The sequence below is a fragment of the Corapipo altera genome, unplaced genomic scaffold (genome assembly GCF_003945725.1).
Source record: "Corapipo altera isolate COAL_440 unplaced genomic scaffold, ASM394572v1 22, whole genome shotgun sequence".
NCBI classification, from domain to species: Eukaryota; Metazoa; Chordata; class Aves; order Passeriformes; family Pipridae; genus Corapipo; species Corapipo altera.
The window spans coordinates 9,831,684-9,849,814 of NW_020884886.1; the positions used below are offsets into that span (position 1 = coordinate 9,831,684).

General features: G+C 41.2%; 2 protein-coding genes across 3 annotated transcripts in view; both read left to right on the top strand.

Moving 5' to 3' along the window:
- Positions 1-193: 193 nt before the first annotated feature.
- On the top strand, positions 194-5,879 carry SMIM20 (small integral membrane protein 20). Its single transcript, XM_027642984.1, has 3 exons — positions 194-387; positions 4,050-4,106; positions 5,379-5,879. Exons 1-3 carry the CDS (start codon positions 279-281, stop codon positions 5,414-5,416), a joined length of 204 nt encoding a protein of 67 aa, XP_027498785.1. The 5' UTR covers positions 194-278; the 3' UTR covers positions 5,417-5,879.
- A 3,920-nt stretch (positions 5,880-9,799) lies between these two features.
- RBPJ (recombination signal binding protein for immunoglobulin kappa J region) overlaps positions 9,800-18,131 on the top strand; it is a 149,993-nt gene continuing 141,661 nt past the window's right edge. Inside the window, exons 1-2 of one of the 2 annotated variants that reach the window (XM_027643025.1) lie at positions 9,800-9,959; positions 15,639-15,763. In XM_027643025.1, the coding sequence (XP_027498826.1) occupies positions 15,648-15,763 (116 nt within the window). In that variant the 5' untranslated portion in view covers positions 9,800-9,959; positions 15,639-15,647. The remainder of the gene's footprint in view (positions 9,960-15,638; positions 15,764-18,131) is intronic. The other variant, XM_027643026.1, reaches the window with a different exon arrangement.

Genomic DNA, 18,131 nt, shown 5'->3' on the forward strand with positions numbered 1-18,131 from the left:
CCCTGGCGCCTCGGCGCTGCACTGCCAGCGCGGCCGCGGCCCGGGGCAGCTCCGCTGTCCCGCCGGCGGGCGGGGCGGCTTTAGGGCGGGGCGGCGGGACCGGGGCTCATCGCTCCGGGCGGCCCGGGCCGCGGTGACAGCGCGGCGGGAGCGGCACCGGCACCATCCCCGCACTGCGCCCCTCCAGCCGCGCGGGGGCGCTGCTGCCGCCCCGGCCCCGCCCCGGCCCCGCCCGTCCCGCGTGTTCCGGAAGGGCCCCGGGCCGTGACCGCCGGGGCATGGCGGGGCTGTCCCGCACCCTCGGCATCTTCGGCGCCTTCGCCGCCGTGGTGGGAGCCGCCTTCTACCCCATTTACTTTCGGCCTCTGCTGCTGCCGGAGGAGTACAGTGAGTCCTGCGCTGGGGGAGCGGGCCAGGCCCGGCCCAGCCGCGGCTGGGGTGTGCTGGGGCTGCCGCTCGGGGAGTGACTCCCGAGGGCTTTCTGCTCGCCTAGGATGTACCTAAAAACGAAATAATAACCCTCGAGTTATTGGGCAGCGCGTGATTAAGAACGCCTTTCAGCTTTTCTGTAGAGGGTTGAGGTGCAGCTAAAGAAGCTGAGGGGCTGGAGCTCTTCTCCTACGAGGAAAGGCTAAGAGAGCTGGGGTTGTTGGAGAAAAGAAGGCTCCGGGGAGACCTTATAGCAGCATTTCAACACTTGCTTATAAGAAAGGTGGGGGCAGAGTTTTGAGTAGGGCCTGTTGCAGTAGGACAAGGGGTGATGGTTTTAAACTAAAAGAGAATAAATTGAGAGCAGATAAACGGAAAATGTTTTTTATTGTGAGGGTGGTGAAACACTGGAATAGGTTGCCAAAAGAGGTGGTAATAAATGCCCCATCCCTGGAGACATTCAGCGTCAGGTTGGACAGGGCTCTGAGCAACCTGATCTCGTTGAAGGTGCCTCTGATCATTGCAGGGAGGTTAAACCAGGTGATCTTTACAGGTCCCTTCCAATTCAAACTATACAATGATTCTATAAGCTGTTCGAGTTTTGTTCTCCAGCTGCAATTGAAAATTGGTAACAGGTTTTTTACTGGTTGTGATGATTCGCTAAAGCTGATCTCGGTCTATAAAACAGACTCCAGAGGAAAACCCCCCTCTCCTACCAGAAACACGGAAAACCTGCCAAAGCCCACAGCCGGCTCTATCCAGGGAGCTCTCAAAGGCACCTGCAGGTCCAGCTGCAAAGCCTCAGCAGCTCCAGGCAGGCACTCCATCCTGTGGGAGTGATAGGGGTAGCACCTGTTACTCCTCAACTCATGTGAAATACTGCCCAAGGAAACGTGAAAGTTCTGGTGGAACCAGCCTTGTCTCCTTGCTTTAACTTTTATAAAACTAAGCAAGATGTTGGTGATAACTTGAAGATGTACATGGTTAATCTGCCGAGACAACAGAAGATTCCTAGGAAGAAAAAAAAAAAGGAAAAGGATAACAAACTTATTGATCTTATTGGAGGGGCTTTGGCCTTGCATCAAAGCTGAAATAAAATTTAACTTGCAAACAAGTTTTTATTTAGGGAAGCTATGTCCTTAAAAAACCTTATTAATTCATTTTTGCTTATGCTATACTTTCCAAAAATATTATATTAGAAGTGTGTCTTGGCATTAAGGAAAGGACAGAATTAATGGACCGCTTTCTCCTTTGCATTTGTGAATTACGTAAGCAGATGTTCCCTATTAGGTTAGGGATTTTTAAATCTCTATTTAGGAAATAAAATGAGTGATGCACAGTTAGCAAGTGTGTAAACTTGCAATTTGATACCTGATGCTGAACTTCATTTATTGCATGCTGCTCAAACTCTCCTCTGATCTCACCTTTATTCATTTGCTGTGTTCTCTTGATGGTCATTGCTGCAATGTGAGAGAGGCACACACATTCATTATCATAATGCTTTAGGCAGGAACGTGGAATTTTGCACTTGAGTGGAAGTATTTAATCTTTGGGGTACAAAGGATTTTCAGAGTACAGTCTGGTAAGCTGTATGGTGGCTTCTGTAGAAGCTCCCACCCTCTATTGGCTTGATCTGTGGGTGAATACTCAATATTTCTGTGTTTTGGCATGCTGGGTCCCAAAAGTTGGACATTTTCCTTAGCATCACATGGTAATCCTGCAAAAGGCAAGAATGGATTTTAGTTATCTGGAGTGACATTCAACTGTGTAAACATGAAATGCTATCTTTTCTTTCTTCAATCTTGTTTTTCTTGTGTATCCTCCAAATTCTATACAAAGGAGGTACATTAATGTTCAGGAAGAAGACTTTTCTGCACAGCTCTCACGCATCTTTGGAGTTGTTCCTAGCCATTTAACAAATGAAATGGAAAGTATTTGGAAAAACTGTGTGTAATCAAATTGTTAATATGAACCTTAAATTGTGCACAAAGGAGTTTGACCTAATTTCATACAGAAATGTTATGATTTTGTAGGGTTTTAGCACCTCATTTTGTGGCCTTGATGTTTCTAATATTTTCCTGTCTGTATCTAGCTTTAAGAAAGACTTTTCTCATATGGAACATGTAGTTTAGTGGCAATGATGAAACTTTGAGGCCTTGAGCACAGACCTTTTCCTTGTGAATTCATTAAAATAGTGGTTTGACAGCTGCTGCTTGGGGCATTTTCACAGGTTCTGTGATTATCTGAATTGTGAGACTTGGCTCCTTCTCCACCCTGTGGGGAAGACCCCTCTCCTCAAGACTGGGTCTTCCTAGTTATCCTTTTTGTGGCTTACCTGTTTTCCAAGTTGTTTACAGGCCCCACACCAGTCTCCCTATTGAGGGTTTCATGTCTTGTGTGTGTATTTCTCATCTATTACTTCTTTGCACTGGTTTTCTTGCCTGACCAATTGACAGCTCTTTCTGTTCACCCCAAGTGTGTTCCTGGACCTCTCAGATTGATTCCTGTTTTGGTCCCTGCCTCTCTTCTGATCTTAGCTTCCACTTAAATATCTTTCTCCTCTGTGTCCTACAGTAAGTCTCATTCCTTGCCCATATCTGTTCTGTTCTTCCTGTTTGGGTTTTGTACCCTTTCCTTTGAAATTAGGCAGTTCCTTTGTCTGCTAAAAATGATGGAATGGAATTACTATCTCAGTGAACAGAGTTGGAGAAGCTGGATCTGCTTCTAGTGCCTGGCCCCTTGCAAAGAGAATCAATTACTGTGATATTCCTGCTAGTCTCTAGTAGCATTAGGCTTGTACCTAGACAGCCTGATAATACGTAGTGCCAGTGCATTCCCAGTGGGATAGGATGAAAAATTTCAGTTGTAAAGTGAGCTTAGTTCTGAGCTTCCTCTGAGAATGTGCACCCTACAATTTTTTAAAGGCTTCAGAAGTTCAGTGGTGTGGGCAAAAGGCTAATCCAGTTGAGCTTTGATTTACTGCTTCAGATTACCACAGTAGTGAAGAGCTTAACTGGAAGTGAAAGAAAAGGAGGGACATTTAATAAGGGAAATAGTATAGTTTTCTCCATTTCTCTTCTTGGAAATGGTTTAATCTTTCAAAGAAAAAAGAAAAGCCTGAGACAGGCCCCATATATGGAAAAAGTATCCCTCTGATACTGAAATTCACAAAGTTTACAAGCAGTAATTTCATAGGTGCTGTCATGAAATCTACTTGAAAGATCTTTCAGGACCTGAAAAAGGTCATTCTGGAAAGAAAATAATATTTTGAATAGTTTCATGTTGAGCATATGAATAGCTCTAATAGCTCTATGATAGATTCTAAAATTACTGGTCATTCCTGAAGTGTTTGGATCGTGGCAGGTATTTTGGCATTTTTTATTTAACAGTAGTCGTTTTAAGATGATTATCTATTGTTTGTAGTCTTTCAAAACAGACTAGCTGTTAGTTTCTCAGTGAAGTGGGAATACTACATTTGCATTGTGTAGGTGGTTACTCAGCAGAATTTTACTGTGTAGCATCTAGAATTAAGAAAATTTTCAAGATTCTTTTATTGGGCGCAATCAAGATATCTGGTATTTTGTTTTTTTTAGTAGTGTCCTTTCTGTTTTGTTTTCCAGAGAAAGAACAATCAATAAACCGAGCTGGTATTGTTCAAGAGGATATTCAGCCTGCAGGTATACTTGATTCATGTGTTTACATTTATTGTTTTAAAGACCCTCGTGAAGTGAGTCCTGAATATTTATATGGATTTAAGTAATACAGTGAAGAACACCTTCAGAGAAAACCTAAATAATAAACTTGTCATGAAGTTATTTTTTCAGGCTAATTCTTCACTGGAAAATTATGGTTTTAATGAAACTTGTTTTAAATTGACGTAACTGGCCAAATAAGTTGCAGAATTTCTGTTATCTTCACACTTTCTTAAATAGATGCCAGTTTCCACTTCTGAACCTGCTCAGAGCAAATCAGAACCATGGGTGGCCTGAACTGCAACTGTAAAGAACAGTATTGCACCCTAGTTTTGTGGAATGCTGCTTTACAACTCAGCTGAAACACAGTTTATGAGCACTTTAGCAGTGCCTTCCAGCCTCATGGGTAGACAGGCCATGCAGAAATCCACTACATGTAGTGGAAAATTTGGAATGCCATGCTAATAGCTTTTTGATCTCTGCTGTTGCCAGTGGAAGGCATAGAAAAGCATATGAGGGAGATAAAATTCAAGTAGGCAGACTATCCTTGATAGTTCATTGCTTCATAATGGTAAATGGAAGGGCTGTTCATTATGCAAGGTTGGCACTTCTCAATTAAAGACATGAGAGAGCTTGTCTTGATGAAACAGAGTATGTTAAAGGATGATTTATTCCTATTTTTAAAAAAACCTAACACCAGCAGCAGGGGAAAATCAAATAGGATTAAAGCCATGTCCTTATTACACATATCAGTTAAATCATTAGTGCAGGACTTACTTTCCAGGGAAGTGGTGAAATGCTGAAGAGTAGTAGGAAGGGTGTTGTGAAATAGAAGTCTGGTAAACCTGTCTATTTTACTGAGCATTCAAGTGCACTGGACTGGCTCATTTATCCAAGATGCAAGTACTTGATGAGGAGTTCTCCTCAGTATAACTGTTTCGTCTAGATTTAACTGCTGATGAGAAGTTACAAGATCCATTAGTGGAAAATTAAATCTAGAAAAATTTAAGTGCAAGGTGCAATTCTAGATGATTGATCCAACAGTATTAGAATACCTTACCTATGAGTGTGATAGATTTTTCCATTATCTGAAGCTTAAGATCAAGATGAGGTTGTCTTTTACGTATTTTTGCAAGCTTAAGCAGAGTTGCGAGTTAAGTGCAGAAATTGTTGGATTCTTTTATTGTTTAATACACAAGGGTGGAGTATTTTTTTTCTCTCCAACAGTCTAATTATGAACTCCTGATTGATTTGTAGGGTTAAAAGTGTGGTCTGATCCATTTGGAAGAAAGTAATGTTGGCGGCTGTGCATATTACAGAACTGAAGATGGACATCTTCAGCTGTTTCTTCTTTCACTGAAGTGTGCCTTTGGGTGTTGCTGGAGAAGAATTCTGAATATGCTGTATGGGCACGTGAGGAGCAACAAAGGCTGCTGGTTGGAATCCCAAGAGATAAAAACATGCTAGTTTTGACAGAGGATGCTGGTGCATAACTCACAGACTCTTAGAGAGCTGAATGATTATTGAGTATAGAAGTGAAATATTTATTTCCTTGAGAAAAGGATTTTTTTTGAATCTGTAGACACTTGTAGAAGAAATTATGAATAGAGTAAATCATGCTGCAGTTTCCTCCCTAGTTTGAGATTTGCTTTCTGTGGTTTTACTTTGAAAGCACGGTAGAAGTATGTAATGGGAGGGATCAGTGCAGAAAATGCAACATGGTTAGTGTAAATTTGTACATTAAAATTTTTAAACCAATGAGTACTTTTTTTATTTGTTTTGCAAGTGGGTGTGGGAGGTACCTTGGCCACCTGGCAGGTGTCCCTCTGGACATTCTTCTTGCCCCTGCTCCTCAAAAGGACAGGAGGAGTAAACAGGATGACAAAAGTCGTGAGACCGGATAAACACAAGGACATTGCTTACCAGTTACTTTTGCAGGCAAAACAGACTCAACATGGAGAAAATTAATGTAGTTTATTGCCAATTGAAATATATTTGGATAGTGAGAAACAAAAATTAAACCAACATCTTCCTACTGCCTCCCTTTTTCCAGGGTCAACTTCATTTCTGATTCCTGTTTCCTCTTCTGAGCCTCCTGAGTGGTGGATGGGGGCGTTACAGTCAGTTCTTAACAATTCTGCTCCTTACTCCTCCTCTTTCTCTCCAGCTCCTGTGTGGACTTTTTGTGAGCTGAAATTCCTCCAGGAAATACCCAGCTGCTGTGGTGTGGATATCTCCTCCAACGTGGTCTTCCCCATGGGCTGCAAGAGTCTAATTTCTCCAGTGCCTAGAGCACCTCCTCCCCTGCACTCTTTTCTGATTCTGGTGTTCACCTGCTGTTCCTCACTTATTTCCCCTCATTCCTCTGCTTGTCAGATATTTTCAAAAAGGGGCCGCTCACTTGGCTGCTGGGCTCAGCCCATGTCTTACAGTGTGGGACCCCTGGCAGATCCAGCTGGAACTGGCTGTGGCCAGCAGGGGGAAATTCCTGTAGCCCACCTTCCGTGCCGCTGAAATCTGGTCCGGTACACGTGATACAGGAGATTAACACTAAATGTTGGGGTTGAAAAGCAGATTCTTTAAAGAATCTTTTTTTAAAAAGGGCTTTTTCATGGTGAGTATAATGTTCATTAGAAGAAAAGAGTAAAGGATTGCCTTTTTTGAAAATCTTCACCCAACTTGGATGTCTGTCTAATAATAGGTTCTGAATAAACTGTGTGTTTTCAGATTTCAGAAAGAAATAGTCTATAACCTATATAACCTATATATGGGCACTGGAACAGGCTCCTCAGGGAAGTGGTCACAACACCAAACCTGACAGAGTTCAGGAAGCATTTGCTTCTCAGGCACATGGTGTGACTCTTTGGGTGTCCTGTGCTGGAGCAGGAGTTGGACTCAGTGATCCTTGTGGGTCCCTCCCAGCTCAGGATATGCTATGGTTCTGTGGTTACAGAATAACGGAACAAATATTGTTCTTGAGTACAGGTCAGGTAGCATGTACGTTTAGCTTGAATATGCCATTTTTTTTCTGAATTAATTTTAGCACTTCATTATGATACACAACATTTTAAAGACCATTGCAGGATCCCATATGTTTTGAAGAATGTATGCACAGTGAGTGTTATTTCTAAAGTTAGCAGATGTTAGTTTGTAATTTTTTTTTTGGACACCACAGTTTTATTGGGACAATAGATGAGCAACTCAATGTTTACAGCATTCATTCCCAAACTGGCATTCTGTTACTTGCTATTCCATTTCTACATGTCCTTGTCATTACCCTCCCACTCAGACAAACCTTTCTTGCTCTGAGTTTATGTTTTTATTTAGTCTTCTATTATCGCTAAGCATTAGGATATTTTGAGTTTGCTTGCTGGGAGAATGTGGTTTTATTTGGTTCCTTTGAGTTCCTAGGTGATTTTGCATGATGGTTGGAGCCAGAGTGAGTGCACACATTCACTGAAGGGATCATAGATTGGTTTGGGTTGGAAGGCACCTTAAAGATCATCTAATTCCAACCCCCCTGCTATTAGCTGGGACAACTTCTACTAGACCAGGTTGCTTGAAGCCCCACCCAACTTGGCATTAACAGTCAGTTGCAGCAAAGTTGTTTAACCCAAAATATATCCTAATGAAAATAAAGCATTGCTTAAATGCACATACTCCATCTGTAACCAATGAGCTGCAAAACGAAGAGTTTTAGGAGACTGTGGGAATTGTTCAATAATGCTGCATCTGTCACTTGGTGACATAAATGCTTAAAAAACATACATCATGCTAGTGTGGAACAGTTACTAAATCACTCAGGATAAAAGATGTGACAGAGGATCTGAAATTACTTATTTTGGAGTTACGAGATAAGACAGTCTCTGCTACTCGTTTACTTTGTGAGTCTGGATCTTGCCTAGAAAAATGTTAGATGGTTTCAGAACAATGGCTGTTGGTGACAGGTGCTGAGCCTTTTGTCTTCAAGTTACTTAAATGTTGCAAAACATTTGAGTACCTGAACTTTTATTTAGCATTTATAGAACTGTACATGTCTGTTGGTCGTGATCTCTAGTTCATTCTGGTCCAGAAAAGCTTGGTAAGTTTTGTAGTTGCCTGTACAGAATTTACAGCAGTTCGTATCTGTTGAGTACTACTGAAGTGAATCTAAACTCTGAAAATGGTGCATGTTGGTTTTGATGATCATCACTTCCCACTCGCTGTGTTCCACCTAATAAAGTGGGCTGATTGGCCATGGCTTTAAAGTGTTAGGATAGTGAATATCCTTTTCAAAGCTTTGATACTCTGTCTGGATAAAGCTGTTAAGTCAACAAGGAAGGTACTGCAATAATTTTCCAGAATTTACACTGAAATTTTCTGATTGCTCTGGCATTTGCCAGATTTTAGACCCAATTCTCGTGTGGTAAGTCCTAGTCCTGCAGCTGGCTTTGAGACAAGGCTTTGTTCTGCTCATGGATGCTGGACATAAGGCTCTCCTTCCAGCTACCCAGTGCCAGGGGAAGTTCAGTACAGTGAATTGTGCTCTCTTGCTCTGGAAGAAAGAATTTTTTACTACTTTTGTAAACTTCAACAATTATTATTTTTCAACACAATCACACAATGATGTTAGATGTATTTATAATTATATGTAATTTTATGTAATTATTAGTAAGTGGGAGGGCCTAGGCCTGACTTTTGCAGAGGAACTAGGTTTGCTAATTTTGATCAACCTGTTCTGATTTTTCTGATAGAAAGTTTGGGACAAAACATTTGATAAAAATGCCTTCTTAGAATATTTTTAAAGCAGTTATATCTATTCTGTAATGAATGCATTTTGCTTACTTATTCTAGCTGGATCATGAACAACAAATATAAGTTCACCCTTTGAAGGACTGAAGAAAAGTTTTAAACTGTGCTTTGACATCTGAATAGAAACTGGTTTTACTAAATTTAGGCCTGCTCTTGTATGCTGATGTTTTGAAATTATTAAAACTTGTTCCATAAAGAGAAAATCTGGCATTTTGGTCTCAACACACCTTAGTTGTGAAACCTTACAGACTGTTAATGATGTAATGAAACCCTCAAGTACAAACACTTCAGAAGGAGTAAATACAGCAAAAGATACTGACAAATTGCCAGATTATACACGAGCACGAAGGAATAATCTCAATAAATAAGTATAATATTTGGCAAGAAAAATCTCATGGGATTTTGACAAATCCCATGGGATTGTGAAAAATCAAATGGGGTTTTTCTTGCTGAGTACTGTACTTATTTATTGAGATTATTCCAAATGATGAGAGTGGATTTTTTTATCAGTAATACTCAAAGCACATCAAATAGCCTCCAGTTATCATCATAAATCTTACTCTATGTGTGCCCTTCTATGAAAAATAGTCCAGAAAAAGAAGCGGTTCTTGTGATTTGCTGTTTGCTAAACCAAAATAAAGTATTTTCACTTTTTGCAGTCTAGCAATAATTAACTACTCATTTTCTCAGTACTGTGTACCCTCCTACTGACCTTCATGCTAACATGCAGACACAGCAGTAAATGAAAAGCTGTATTGGCTTTTTCAACATAAAAAGTATGTTTGCTAGTGAAAGGAAATTATTTTCCAGCTTCTGAGAAAGTGCTGCAGAATATACACCGTTTCTATGTGCACAATATATTAACAGGAGAGAGCAAAAAACAAAGTTCAGGTCAAAGCATAGTACCCAAGATCCGATGTCTATTTGTGCGTAGTGCAGACTGTGTGGGCCTTGCAAGAAAAATGATGCAGTGTTTAAGACACTGTCTTGAAAATTAGGACTGTTGTAGTCAGTTCCATATTCCACCACGCTTTTGTCTGGCAGCAGGTAAGTAATTTAGCCTTTGAGCTTCAGTTCCATCTGTAAAATAGCCACGATAGTACTCCCCTTCTTTGCAGTGCATATATTGAAGGTAAATACAGGAGTGTGGGGTTTTTTTGATCCTCTAGAAAACGTTTTTGGTTCTTGTCTGGGAAGTTTTATTCATGGTTAGGAAAAATTGGTCTGGATTTGTGTGGGAATCAGATATTTTGGTTCCAAAACTTAAAATGTTTTGAAGAATCTTTTCCAGAAGAAAACAACTACTGAAATTTCCCAGCAGTTTATACTGCTGAAATATGTTCTGAGTATGGAAATTTTGTATCCTGGAAGTCAAAAAGAAAACTCACCTGCTTTTCACAATACTAATGTTTTTTTAGAAGATCTCCAGATTTGAGTATAAACTTCTACATGTAAGTTGAAATTCAACCCAACATGAATGTTACTATAGCTATACAAAAAAGCAGAAAATTGATCAGCTTTTGTTGCTGGACCAGGTGCCTCAGCAATTTCCATTATTTAGACTTACTATTTCCCTTATCTTCTGTAACAATGGGTCCTCCCTTCTGAGCTTGGCATACCAAAAAAATAACTGAAAGCCTTCTTTGAGAGCTACAGGTACTGAGCAAGAGAGGCGGGGGGGGCAGTTAAAGGAGGTGAGGAAGAACTGGAGATACTGCAGGGAAGAATGTTCTTCCTACGGGAAGTGCTAGAGAAACACTTGGAGGTAGAATGCTGGATATGAAGAGGAGACAGAGCATACTGATCAATTGAATGGGAGCATGAGGGACATAGCACATAATTCCATTGGATTACAGCCTTCATAGGCTCTGCTGCTCGCAGAGCAAATTAGGATACCTCTTTCCCTCTTTTCTGTTTCCTCCCCAGCAAATTGGGGGTTACCCTTTCTAAAGAAAGTTCCTAGGCAAGACAAAGGTTATCATGAGCAGAGAGATCTAAGGAGGAATTATGTACCTTTCCTTTTCTCTAGCCTACCTTGAGAGGCCAGATATCACAGAATAACTTGTATTGGAAGGGACCTCGTGCTGAAAAGTAACTGTCAGGCCCCAGGTCACAGACAAAGGTGTCTCCTTTGCTATTAGCTTCTTCCCATATTTTAGAAAGGTGAGTATCAGCAATACCAGTCAGGGTAGGGGAGGAAGGAATTCCTGTTGCTTCAGCAGAAATTCCTGTAGGAGGAGTTCTCAGCAACCCATTTACTCCCACAACTGGATGGCTCAGGCACAGTTTAGGAATGTATTCCACTGTGAATGAGGAGAAACCACTGTGGATATTAACCAGAAGTATTTGCTCCCCTGTCTATTATATATGACTTCTGAGGTGCCAGCAATTGTAGCAGGCCAGTATTAGATCCATAACTCCTCCCATCTACAGATATGAGGAAGGTTGTGCCATTTCTGGCTGAACAGCACCATTAGGAGTCCTCTGAAGCCTGAAAAGCAGGTAATCTTTGTAAAAGAATCTTCTCTCTCTGCTTGTAGCTTCTGCTGAAATCTCTATTACCCTGGTTCTTCTTGTGGTCATCCTGTGAGTGGCTAACACAGGCTTGCTGGATGTTCCATATAACAAAGAATTTCTCATAGTTCAGTCCACAGTCCCATGTCCCACATAAGAACCTTTGGGTATTTCTTCCCCCTGCATTTTCTGTATGTTTTTAACATCACTTGTGTGATTTTTTTAGCCTCTGCTGCTCTCTTGTCACTCTCTGCCTCTGGATCAAAGCAACAATGCCAGCAGCACCCCTAGAGGAAGCAGCCTGTAAGGAACTGTGAGGATACGAGGGAGGCATTCCCATACATGAAGTCTGGCAATCCTACTAATATGTCTCAGAATTTCTCCTGGTTGCTTTCAGCTGACAAGCTTTTGGTGCATTGCAAAAGCTCTCGTTATTATTCCTTATTGCATTTAGCAGTTAAATTTTGTCCCATAGCTACCATTCCAGCTGTTCTTTTGCTCTGACATTGCTTGCCAAGTTGTTTAATCAGAACATTTAATTAGTATACTGCAATTTTTGTGCCAAACAATTGTGTTAAATTTGTCCTGGGACAGTTCTTTGAGGAATACCACCGGTAAAATCCCTCCAGGCCAATGAGTTCCCATTTGTCATTTCTGCTTTAGCTACTTCCATGCTTGGCTTACACTTCTTGCAGCTATTAATTGTTTCCCGTGTGACATTGTTCCAAATGCTTTGCTAAAGTCCAGAGAGAATATATCCCCTGAATTTTTTGTCACGTTGATAATCTGGTTCCCTGATTAGGTAGCACGATTAATACTATGGGAATCAATACTTTGGGAATTTTCATTTCTGTCCCCACTTTTCATTATGTCACAGTTTGCCATGATTTTTGTGTGCTTTTGTGGAAAGAAGAACAGGTAGGCAGATGTTTTCCAAAGAAGTGCCTGGACATTCTTATACTCCGTCTGTCTGGATAAATCATGATGCATATGAAATTAAAGACTGTCTGTTAGAAGTACCTAAGTGTTGCGAGAGTGACCTGCCTCTCCAGCCCAGGCAGGAAGGAGAGATGTTTGCTGCCAGCAGTTTCTTTCAAAAGCTCAGAAGTTCATATTCATCTTGTCTTTTGTCATTGATTATTGACTCAAAAGAACTAGTCTTGGCAAAGAGAAGATTGTCGTAAACAGTACGAGAACATAAGGCTGGTTTTATTTAGTCAGAAAAAACATTACTCATCAAACTTGGAGAAGAGGAAAGGCAATGAGCAAGCCTGATTGACAAAATGTGATTAAATGAATTGTCACATATGCATTCATTAGCAAAATTATTTAGGAGGATGCAAAAGAATTTACACATGATTCTGGTTTCCATGGGTCATTGGTTGCCTATTGCTTAGAAAGGCTCCTGACAAGACAGGAATGACAGCCAGATAATGACTGCTTTGAAGAACATAAGTTTCCCTTTGCCTCAATCCTTAAGAATCACAGAAGAGATACAGGTAAAGGTAAAAATACAGTATTTCAATTGTGCCAATGGTTTTAGTTGAATAACACTGATAGCCCTTTGTGATTCATTTGTGAACTGCTGCTTCCTTTGGGAACTACTTGGATTATGATCTGTGTACTCTGTTGGATCCTAGAAATTCTAAACCTGTCTTATTTTATCCCATTTCATTCCCTATTTACAGTCAGTCACTTTACCCCACCCTTTTTCAGTAACCTTCCCATAATGGCGTGGTCTAGCTAAAGTTCTGATCATCTCTAAGTCTCAGAAGAGCAAAAGATACTTTGTTCCTGTTACTTTCTCTCTTCCAAGATAAAATAAGTCACAAGTGTGCGTGACTCTCTGTTGAAACTATCATGAATCTTCACAACCAGGTTCTAATTCTAGCCCTAAATCTATGGAAAGTTTCTCATCTAGATTATTTTTGCCATGTATATTTGCAGGCAGACAGCTCTAGTACCAGAAGTGTCCATGTTAAGTGTTCTACTGGTAGTACAGAAGTGCATAAACACAAATTCAGTTTCATTCCACAGAAACATTTAGGACTGCCTTGTTTAGGAACATGGCTCTTGGGGAAAATGTCTACAAAAAATATGAGGGTCTTACCACTTAATTCTTTCAGAATTCAGCAATTTTGTCTCCACTTTAGGTTTTAAGGTAAATCCAGGGAAATATTGTAGTTCCTACTTACAGTATAGTGATCTTCTTCACTCGTGATCTATCTGTCCTGAAATAGATCTCAAGCAGGGTTTTCATATCCCAACTATCTGAAAATAACTTCTGACATTTTCAAGATTGCATTCTGGGTGAAAGCCACCTTTGTGTATGAAACAGCTTGTGAAATTGTACCTCTACTGTATACAAAAGGAATTATAATATTCATGTCTGCTTTACTAATGTTACCTGGATGGGAATAGAAATTGTACCCTCTGTTCTCTAGTGCTAGTTAATGTGTCGACTATTTTGTTACCATTACACTTCTCTTTCAGAAACATGGCAGGGGACAGCTCTTGAAATTCTGCATATTCTAAGTGTATTCTTTACAGTCAGCTTCATATGAGTATTTCTATGTTGAGTGTTAGCTGTTATGTTGAAAGTCTTTCTCATAATTCTAATGCTTTTACCATCTTGTATCATTGTAGAAGCCATCACAGTGATACTTTATATAAAATAAGGAAGGGCCCTATCTGCTTATGTTTGCAGATACTGGGCATCTGGGGAATTATTATGTTTAGTACAATATTGCTCTGTATCTTTGCTGTTGTAGAAAGTGACAGGAAATTTTGAAGAGGAACTATGCGTAGGAAAGGATATCCTTGCCTCAAAGAAAGTGAAAGTGTAATGCCACAAGTCTGCTCTGAGTGTTAAGCATCTGTCCAGTGTTTTATCACTGTGCTTGTATTTCACTGATCACAAGGTTTATCAAGAATCTTTGCCAGGATGATGTTAATTCTACCTGAACCCCTAACCCCAAATCTGAGGTAGAAGCAGTTTTTCCATTTTTCTGTCAACTATGTGCTGTCTCAAAAGCAGTGGTATCACAAAATCACAGACTATATACTGAAAATGACAGTGGGAGGTCATCTGGTCCAGTTCTCTGCTAGAAGCAGGGCTAACTCCGGAGACAGATCAAGGTGCTAAGGATTATGTGGTGTGAAGGTGTCTCAAGAATATGTGCTGTCTTGTAGCTAGTCCCTCAAGCTTGGGTGAGTCAGTGCAAAAGATCATCACCTCTGGGAGCACTGCAGAATCAGTACCTACTTGTCTGAAGTGTAGGTGGAAATATCATCATGTGTTTTGGTGCAAAGCTCATTAGACTGTACCATGGCCTGTGGTATTGATAATCTCCAGATTTAACACCCCTGCCCTGGAGAAAAAACATCCTTACAGTGATTAAAGGGTTCACCTTTGTCCCTTTGCTGTGTGTTAGTTAGATGACATAAGCAAAGAATGCTAGAATAAGCTTCTTTTCTCTCTTGAGGGCACCAACACTGGGATCTACATGCAAGTGACTGAATTCATCTGTCTTACCAGGAGGCTCTATTCAGCCTGCAGTATTTTTAAGGAAGTAGAAGGTCATGGTGAAGTCTCAATCTTTACCTGGGCAGGGCCTGGTCAATGAACGCTCCTAGAGAGCTCTGTTTGCTTTTCTCACCACAGATGAGGGAGTGGTCTCCTAATGAGAGTATGGATGGAACAGGCTTTCAAAGAGGTGTTTGCAGAGGGGAGGTGCGGAGATATTTCTGGGTGAACTGGTCAGCCATGCTCCCTTTCGAAGTCTCCTTGGCGGGAGGGCTTTCGTAGCTGGGAGGCAGCCATGCAGTGGGGCATGAGTTGTAGCCACACTTCTCTCCACCCAGCAAAGCAAGAGCCACAGTCACATTTGTACAAGCTCACCAGCAAAGGAATGGGGGCTGCTCAGCCCAGCCTAGCCCAGGACAAGAAGAGAACCATCCCTCCAATACACCTTAAACAGTCTGTGCTATCTATTGGTCTTCAGTCTAGGTAGTATTTCTATTTCTCTAAAGGAGGGCTACTACCGTTTTAAATGCCTCTACACAAGGTCTTTCCAAACAGTCCTCTCTCATTTCCCTTGGGCCAGAAATCATTTCAGATGTGCCAGCTGGGACTTGGCCCCTGGGCTGATTCCAGCACCTCTGCCTAGTTTTATGTCAAAGCGAGCTGGCTGATCCTGTGGGACGTTACAGTGTGCCCTGATGCAGGTGGTGCTTGGAAAGGTGCTGCCGGATTTCTGCAAGGAGGTGGAAAGCGGCAGTGGCAAAGCTGAGTGGTGGCAAAGCAGTGATTTCCAGTTCCTGATGTTTATTTCCTGGTGAGTGAGTGGCATGTTTAAGAATATTTTTAAATGGTGGTGGCAAGAAGTGATATACTAGCTGCTTTACCTATTCCTTTTGTCTTGAATTTTAGAATATCTGTGACTAAAGGTATAGTTACACCTGCACCTCAGAAGAACCCTCAAAACAGAGGCTAATCAGCTGGATAATTTCCTACTCCTAGGTGTCTGAATGTAGAACAAAACTTCTCATTTGGTATATTCTGTGCTGCTTATTTTCCGGTGAAACAAATTTCCTTTTGATATAAAATACCTGATTCAGTCTCTGGGGAACCCTGTCTTTGTATTCTTCTTGTGCATTATTATTAAACAAAAACAAACAAACAAAAACTCCCAAACCAACCAGTAGCCTGAGTGATTGCAACTGAAGAATGCAGTTCCCAGGAAGAAGGTAAAAGGGAAGACAAGTTGTGTTTCGTTCTGTTATGTAACCAAAAAAATTCTTCGAGAGAAGAACAGTGCTACCTTTTCCCCCTCAAAAATATTGTATGTAACTAACATAATTAGTTATGGAATTATTCACATCCAGGAACAAGGATGGTTGTTTCAGCTTGTTTTGCAAAAGGAAAAAAAAGGGTCCTCAATCTGTCAAATGCAATGTAAATAACATTTGAAGATAGTTTCTGAACACTGATAGTGGGGGAGAGAGTGGAGAGTTATGGGATAAGTAAGATTGTCTCACGCACGGCAGTGGCAACAAGTAAAAGAAAGACTGAATGGCTTATTTGCAGTTGTGGTCATAGCTTTCTGTTAAAGTCTGGTCTATATTCAAAACTCTTGCCAAACATTTGCTTTTGCCAGTTTCTGGATTATTTATCAGTTTGAATTGACATAATAAGCTTTGGGTCCATGATGTAAGTCAGATGTCGCATAGAGTTTTCCCAGCCTAATGAGCCAGAACTCAGCCTGTCAAAGGTGTCTGCCATGAGGGACTAGAATGAAGTCTGACTCTTATCTGTGGAAGCTGCTTTTGAGAGTGATACTACTCTGTGGCTACTAAAATGGGCCGGCATCCTTTCAGTGTCTTTCTTCAGCAGGGCTGCCTCTTTCTCAGCTATCTGTTATGGCTCCGTTTCTTGAAGCTTCCTAGTGACCAGATGCTTTTGGTGCATCCTCTCAGCACAAGAGGGTTGAAGTTTTGCTGTGGGGGTGGCTGCTTGAGGAGCTAAATGCTGTGCATCCTCACAGGAGAGAGGAATCTTGAGCTATGGGAGTTACATTTCTTTGGGTGGGTCTTCATGCATGGAGGGTTGTGCATGAATTCACAAGCCAGGCAGAGGTGACACCTGTTTTCTCAGGTGTAAATTCTGACCCCTTTTCCATTACTCAGTATTTTACAGACTGAAGAACTGAAGTCATCTTAAGTTGTGCTACTTGTCCCATGTAGCTGAATTGCTGAGGAAGTCAGGTATGCTTAGCTACAGGACTCCCAAAACACCTGCCCTTGAGGAAACTAGCTTGCACTGCAAGCTGTTCTGGGCACTGTCTGTAGTCCAAATCTCTGTGCAGTGTCCCAAGTGACAACTTAGCTGTCAGCTGTTTGCTTCCCCTGGTATCTAGTACAAGAATGCCAAGTGGTTGTGGGCCTGCAAGGAGTCTCTCAGCAGGCTTGTGATGCTCAGAGAAGTTGAGGAGGTTCAGGACAGGACAACCCTCAGGGCCTCAGTGGGCTTTCCTTGCTGACACTTCTGGACTCTGACAGTATTTATTCTATCCCAGTCCCTAGGTAACTGAGGTGCTGGATATTCAGCTGAGAAATCTCTTGGTCATTTTTATGATCTCTAGGGATGTCAGCTAGAAATGTTGGATCCCAGCTTACACTGCAGTTGTGGGGGGTTGTGCAAGTATTTACTTCAAGACACTGTTGTCCATTGTTTATTACATTATAGAGTTTGGACTAGAGCAATTTTAGAAACTTTTGACCATACCCTTAAGACAAATAACTAATTCTAAAATATAGTTCTGGGAGGAGGCTAAGCAAACCTTCTGTGATGATTTTCAGAGTAGTGCATGTGCTTTATGAAATTTTGTGTATGACTTGGTATACCAGGAAGTCTAGATCTACTGCTGATGATTTCTTTCCCTGTCTGCTATAGAAATGATATATTTAAATGTAGTCATAATTGCTTCTCAGATTTATCACCTGAGTTGAATGATCCTCAGTGGGGATGCTGTTCCTTCTTTTCCTTTACAGTCTATTCCCTACTGTGGCTGGTTTATTCTCACAGAGTTTCCTGGGTAACTAGGATCATAGTTACCTTTGATAGTCATCTCCTCAAAACAGATGGTTGCACCTCTACTTCCTGAAGATAATATTTGGCTCTGCTTGCTGAAGAGGATGGTTCAC